The sequence below is a fragment of the Ailuropoda melanoleuca genome, chromosome 16 (genome assembly GCF_002007445.2).
Source record: "Ailuropoda melanoleuca isolate Jingjing chromosome 16, ASM200744v2, whole genome shotgun sequence".
NCBI classification, from domain to species: Eukaryota; Metazoa; Chordata; class Mammalia; order Carnivora; family Ursidae; genus Ailuropoda; species Ailuropoda melanoleuca.
In genome coordinates, this window is record NC_048233.1 from 90,766,783 (window position 1) to 90,773,372 (window position 6,590).

Here is a 6,590-nt window from a genome sequence, read left to right on the forward strand (position 1 = left end):
AATGGTATTTAAATCAACAGGCATAATGGCTGTACACTTGTGGGAGTGAATGAGTTGGGGCGGGGGCAGAAGGAGGCCCCCCCTCAGCAGCCTGCCCCCAAGCTCCCCTTTTGGACCACAGCCCTGCCTTGGGTTCCCCTTGCAGAAGCACTGGGAGAAGAAGCGGGGTGGGGCTGGCATGGGACCTTCCTGCTGGGAGAGAAAACCCATTCTCTTGCCAAAAGTCCCCCTCCCTAGCCCCGGCCCGGCCCCTGCACCCACCTGGACGGTGGCTGGGGGTCCGGAAGCCTCTGCTTCTCCAGGGGCCTGGGATCCTGCTGAACTAGAACGGGTTGGGCCTACAGGACAGGACCTTGAGAGCGAGAGGGGGACGGCTCCTGGCACAGGCACACGCGGGGACCTGCCCAGCCGGCTCTCCCAGTCCTGCAGTCCCACCGTTATTGTTGGCTGGGGGCTGCCACCACGGCCACAGCTGCCTGACACTGTGGTCAGGACTAAGAGCTCTGGACAGCCAGCCAGCCTCCGGCTCTGCTCCAGCGCCCCTCACCCATGCGCCCTTTTGATCACCAAGAAGGGCTGCATCCCCTCAGACTGTCAGAGCAGAGGACGCTTTCAGGAAACTACGTCTCCCATGGAACAAGATCCAGCCTCCTTGGGGTCAGACCTCACCCTGCCTGACATTCCATACCCCTCCCTCCTAGATATTGGCGGGAGACTGGGTACCCTGTGTGGTGGGGAGGGGGGCAGGGGATCAAGAAGGTGTGTACGCTGGCCAGGGAGGTTTGCCATGACAAGGGGGGAGGCCCAGCGCCTTGCCCAGAGCCTTGCGCCAAATGCCCAAAGTGGAGCAGGTCTCGTGTCTCCAAGGTCCCCAGTGCTCAGCTTGGGAACCCCACCCTCCATAGCCATCCAACCCTGAGATCAGCCCCACACCACCGGCGTCACCATGGAGTGGAGATGCAGACGCCACCTTTTGTAAACATTTCTTGGTTTTTATTTAGCAAGGATCTTGGTGCCAATATTTCCCCTGGCCCTTGGAAAGCTGTGCCCAAGGGTCAGCCAGCCCACCCCTCAGGACAAAGGGGGGCAAAGGTATGGGCCCCAGCCAGAGAAGTGGGCTAGAACCCAGGAGGCCCACAAGGCTCTTCAGGGGAAGGCCTCAGGCCTGGCTGGCAGGACCGAATGCAAGGCTCAAGGAAGGCACATCCCCTGAAAGCTCGATCCGAAGCAGAGACATCGGCCAGGGGGTCACACACAAGTGAGGGAGGCAGGGGCTGAGCTGTGGCATTTATTACATCTGCTTTGGCAAAAATAAATAATTCTTCACATACGTTCTTCAGCAAAACATGACAGATGAAGAGGAAGGAGCGGGTGCAAAGTTGTCAGGAGTAATACTGCACTGACATGGGGGCACCAGGAGGGGCAGCCCCACCCTCCTCCCCCCATTCTGGGGCGGGGCCTGAGGGGGAGACCCAGGCACCGGGGAGGGGAGGGGTACTCTGTACCCATCCCTACTCAGTGCAGCACGTGAGTGGTTGGTGGAGGGGTTGACAGCAAGTCCCCTTCTAGCAGCTGTGAGGGGCCCCATCTCCTTACTCCTGCAGGGGTCACGGAGAGAGGCCCGGGAGTGCGGGGATCTCAGCCCACCCCAGGGCCCCCCCTCACAGGGCAGGGAAGCTGGGGGGCCCAGCCCTCAGCACCGGGACCCCAGGAGGCTGGGGAAGGGTAGAGCAAGGGCACTCAGCAAGGGGGCAAGGTGGCTGGGTGCTGTGGGAGCCTGGAGGCAGGGCTGGCGGGAGCGTGCATGCGCAGGGTGTCTGGTGGGAAGGCCACGTTCGTGCAGAAGAGGCCCAGGAGCAGCTGGCGCTGGCATTCCTCCCACTTGGCCAGTGCGTCCCCTAGCAAGAGGCTGTTACGCATCCAGCTGGGCAGCGCGTCACTGTAGGCGGCACAGGACAGCGGCACAGAGGGCAGAGACTGGGCGCGGCGCAGCTCCATCTGCTCTGACAGCCTGCGGGTGGGGAAGGACAGAGGACGGGAGGGCTTCAGCGGAGGCCACGGAGGCTTCCGGCCCTGGGTAGACAACAGGGAGGGGGGCTCACCGGGAGGGCAGGTGGCTTCCCAGCTTCCTCTTGGCACGCATCACCAGGTACTGGCAGATGCTACCCGTCTGCTCTTTCATCCACCGGATGTCCTCAGGGACGTCAGGCAGCCACTCCAGCAAGCTGCGCGGGGACGGGGGGCATGGCCTCAGGGTCTGTGGCTCGGCCCTCGCACCCATGCCCGCTCTACCCCGCCTGTGCTCCCGCTTCTGGAAGCCTTGACGTGTCATCTCTGCAGCCTCCCCAACCCGTGGCCTTTACTCCAGGGCTTCCACCACTCATGGATGACTCCAAAGTTTGGTCCCCCACGCTCCCTGCCCCAAACGCCTTACTCCCCTCACCGGATGGTGAAGGACACGGCGCTCTCCAGCGGCAAAGTGTAGGGCACCATCATCGCAGTGGCCAGGCGCACGGGCAACATGTTGGAGAATGTGGTCAGCAGGTCCTTGGGCTCTATACAGGCCTCCAGCAGGGCTGGGGGGGCGATGCAGGAGGGAAGCTGACCGCCAGCTGGGGAGGCTGGGAGCTCCCTGCTCCTGGGCTCCCCCCCAGCCAGGAGCCTCCCTCCCCCCACCCCGCTTCCACACACCTTCATTGAGCCGCGAAGGCAGATGCTCCAGGATGGGATCTTCCAGGGGTGGCTGCAAGTGGCCGTCCGCTGGGGCCCTCTCTGCGGCCGCCTGGGTGTCCTCCACATCCTCGTCCTCGGGGGGAGGGGGGTGTGCAGGGGGCAGCGCCAGCAGGGGGTTGGGCCGGTGCAGCAGGCCTGGATGGGGACCCCCGGACAGGTTAGGGTTAGGGGGCAGTGCAGAGCCGCCATCCCACCCGCCCACAGCCGCTCCGGGGGGCACCCTACGCACGCACCGTTGCGCCTCAGGAAACGCAAACCATCCCTATAGCCCTGCTTGCACATCTCTCGCAGCACCTGAGGCAGGGCGATGGTAAATTAGAGCACGCGGCCACATGCGCCCTGTCCTGCCCCCTGGAGGCCCTGGCGTCCCTGTAACCCCTCCCCTCCACCAAGCCAACTTGGATCCAGGCTGGTCGGGCGGCCCGGTGGAGAGGCCCTGCAGGCCACAGCACTCTTCCTCGGCCCTGAGAAGGTGCTGTCCCGGCCCCACCCCAGCCTGGGCCCGTGGGAAAGGCCATGTGGCAGCTCGCTCCCTAGGCACCGGGCGGGGAGCGGCCCTGCAGGCCCCCACCTCCCCTGCGCAGGGCTCACCGTGGGCTCCGGCGGGAACAAGGCCTTGGACAGGCGGTACAGATTACGCAGGTTGAACTGGATGCTGGTGTTGGTGACCCGGAGCTCATGGATGTTGGTGGAGCTGTCCTGCGGGCAGATGTCACTCTCCCCCGAAAAGGGGGACACGGTGATGGTGTTCTTGAGCTCATAGAGCGGCAGGTTGTCTGAGATGCCGCCATCAACATAGCGCTGCGCCAGGACACATGGTCACACGGGGAGGGGCCTGAGGACCAAGCTGGCGAGCCCACTGGGCCACCTTGGGCCCCACCCAGCGGCTACTTCCTTTGTGCCTTTCACTCACTGGGCACTGGCCACAGGCCTGCCTGCCGCGGGGCAGATGGCTAGACCACGGGCGGGGGGTGGAGACAGCCACAGGAAGTGTGTGTCTCCAGGGGGCCAGCCTGCTGTTGAGCAACTCGGGGAAGTGAGGCAACAGGCAGCGGTGGGAGTAAGGGGCTGGGGAGGGGGCGCTGGTGGCCTTCCTCTTCCCCTCTGCCTTGTCCCACTGCTCACACAGTGGCCAACTCTTATCACCCGGTAACGCGCCAGGGGATACTTACTACGCCCTGGAGGGAGGGGGGGATGAGGCCACAGTACACGGGAATGAAGGTACTGCACACGTTGGCCTGTGGGGCAGGGAAGAGGGACAGGGAGGCGGTGGTGAGCACAGGCCTGGAGTTCGTAGTGCACCCCACGCGGTGCCACCAGGGCCCACCTGGATGAGCTCGTCCTTGGAGCTGAAGTGGGATATGATGACGTTCTCGCCATCAGAGACACGGGTCAGGGAGATGCCCAGGCGCCCACTGGCACGCTCGTGGCTGTCAGCGGGCAAGGTCTTCAGCAGGCAACCCCGGATAGTCTTCACCAGGTTGAAGGAGGGGTGCAGTGGACCCAGGAACCGCTTCCGGGCTTCCTTAGACACCTCGATGATGTTGGCACCTGCCTCACCTGTGTCAGCAGGGCCAAGGGTCAGGGGCCAGCACACCTGGCTTAGCGCACCCCCCATGGTTCCATCCCCGGAGTCCCAAAGCGCACAGACTCACGGCATTTCCAGCTACCCTGGAGAATTCCCAGTGTCCAGCAGAGGGCCTGGCCCACCACTGGGACTTTTGCTACCTGCCCCTGGAGAGACAGAGGCAGGCCACCACCCCGGGAGGGCTAACAGCTGCAGCCAAGGCCTGCCCTCTGCCTGGTATTTCCCAACTGCTTCGCCCGATCCATGAGTCACTGGGCCAGGCCTGGCCTGGTCCCCAGCCTGGGAAGGGGGGATGGCAGAGGTTCAACCCTGACCAGCCTTAGCCTTCACCCACTTGGCCAGATCCAGATCCAGGGAGCACGGCCCAGGCCTGTGGGCATGAGGCTGGAAAGAGTGGGGTCCCACCACCCCTGAGAAAGCACGATCGTGACCCATTGCAGCCAAGAACAAGCCCCTGCCAAGACTCTTCGCGGGAGCCCGCGGGTGCTGGCCTCACACAAAGTTAGAGTAGGGGCCCGGGAGTCGGGGTCCTTGGGGAGGGGGCTGCAGATCACACTGTCCTGGTCAGAAGTGCAGCCAGAACCATGCTGTGGGGACTGCAGCTGCCCAAAACCGCTGGTGAGAAAGAGGCTACTTGGGGAGGGGAGAACGAGGTGCTGTGAGAGCCAGGTCCCCAACTATACACCAGGGAGCCAGTTGTGTCCTGAGGCCTCAAGTCCGAAAGACACACTGGCCTGAAGGCTTCCAAGGGAGGGAGAGGCAGGGCCACAGAGGTGAACCCCCAGGTCCCATAGAGGGAGAGCTGTGCTCCTTCCACCCCACCTCCCTCAGGGCAAAGGTCATGGGAAGGGGGCAGGGGAGAACCCTGGACAGGCTCCTGCTGGGCAGGGCATCCGACAACCTCATGACCTTTCTGTCACCTTGGCTGCCCCAGTAGGTTGGGGGCTGGGCACCATTCCCAGGCCTCCTGAAGTACTCAGTGTGCGGTAAACAGCACTTGCAAGCACTCGCCGGAAGTGTGTGTGAGCGCAGAAGCCCATCCCAGTACACACAGACCTCCGCACTCCCGCCCACGGTGTTGGAGAGTTCAGAAGCACCTCCCTCCCCAGCGAGTGGGGAAAAAAAAACGTCGGGCCGCAACTGGGGACCCAGGCCCACAGTGGGTGGTATGCAAGGAGAGAGAGGGGAGGAGAGGGCTTGCCATGCCTGGGCCTGAGCCTCAGGGAGCCTCTTCCAGAAGCCCCGGGAGGCACCTGCCTACAGTACCCAAATGCTCTTACGAGGCCACCCTCTTCCAGCGCCCCGGGGACATGGCAGCCTGGAACAGCACAGCCCCAGGACGCGGTGACCGCTAGCAAACAGTCCACTGCCGGGCTACTGGGATGGTGAGGCCCCTCCCCCGACTCTCACGGTCCCGCCCACGAGTTACTTTCTCTTCCCAATGCAATACCTCTGTGGCACCTGCCAGCCCCTCCAGTCTTTGCGCCCTGAGCCTTGGCCCCAGAGGCGCGCATGACCGCACCCCAATCCCTGGGCGCCTCCGAGCAAAACAAACGAGGCCCCGCCCCCGGGCCCGCTCCGGGGATCGGATCTTCGGCAGGGGTCCTGGGCGCGGGCCCTCCCACCGCACCGCGGCCGGGCCGGCTTCCCCTTGCGGAGGGACAGGGGGTGGGAGGAGCCGCTCTACGCTCCCGAAGAGCATCCGCCCGGCCTCCGTTCACCGAGGCAGGGCCCCCCCCGTCCAGCCTCCGCTTGCCCAGGCAGGACACCGCCGGACCCCCGCCCGGCCCCGCTCACCCAGGCAGGCTCCGGTGACCAGCGCCGTGGCCGTGAGCGCCCCGGCCGAGGCGCCGTAGATGTGCGTGGCGTTGGCCACCAGGAAGGGCGCGTGCTCGCGGAGGCAGGAGGCCACACCGATGTGGTAGACGCCGAGGAAGCCGCAGCCCGCGAACGAGATGTTCCACGTCGCCTCCTTGGGGAACATCGCTGCGGCCCGCCGGGCTCCGGGGCTCGCTGCGCACCGCGCGCTCCCGCTCGCTCCCGCTCGCTCTGGGGCCGGTCCGACCCCGCGGTCGCTCCAGCTCTCGGTCCCCGCCGGCGGAGGCGGAGACGCTGCGCCGGGCGGCGGCGGCGCTGTTTTTAGTGGGGGCGGGCGGGGGCGGGGCCGGCACGCGCGGCCCAATCGGAGCTCGCGGGGAACGGCCGCGCCCTCCGGGGGCCCTGGAGCCCCGCCCCCGGCACCGAGACCCAGTGCCGGGCCTCCGGGGGG

General features: G+C 65.4%; 2 protein-coding genes across 3 annotated transcripts in view; both read right to left on the minus strand.

The window, feature by feature from the left end:
* The window catches only part of LOC100484911 (EF-hand calcium-binding domain-containing protein 4A), a 7,328-nt gene extending 6,953 nt beyond the window's left edge, over window positions 1-375 (minus strand). Inside the window, exon 1 of the mRNA XM_034644861.1 lies at window positions 262-375. The gene's annotated coding sequence lies outside the window, so the exon portion shown is untranslated. The remainder of the gene's footprint in view (window positions 1-261) is intronic.
* An 892-nt stretch (window positions 376-1,267) lies between these two features.
* The window catches only part of PNPLA2 (patatin like phospholipase domain containing 2), a 9,040-nt gene continuing 3,717 nt past the window's right edge, over window positions 1,268-6,590 (minus strand). The window contains exons 1-9 of one of the 2 annotated variants that reach the window (XM_034645170.1): window positions 6,119-6,444; window positions 4,061-4,293; window positions 3,906-3,971; window positions 3,325-3,534; window positions 2,967-3,027; window positions 2,692-2,868; window positions 2,444-2,576; window positions 2,103-2,225; window positions 1,268-2,011 (exon numbers count right to left, since the gene is read on the minus strand). In XM_034645170.1, coding sequence (XP_034501061.1) covers window positions 1,741-2,011; window positions 2,103-2,225; window positions 2,444-2,576; window positions 2,692-2,868; window positions 2,967-3,027; window positions 3,325-3,534; window positions 3,906-3,971; window positions 4,061-4,293; window positions 6,119-6,305 — 1,461 coding nt within the window. In that variant the 5' untranslated portion in view covers window positions 6,306-6,444 and the 3' untranslated portion in view covers window positions 1,268-1,740. Of the gene's footprint in view, window positions 2,012-2,102; window positions 2,226-2,443; window positions 2,577-2,691; window positions 2,869-2,966; window positions 3,028-3,324; window positions 3,535-3,905; window positions 3,972-4,060; window positions 4,294-6,118; window positions 6,445-6,590 lie in introns of those variants that run through there. The other variant, XM_034645169.1, reaches the window with a different exon arrangement.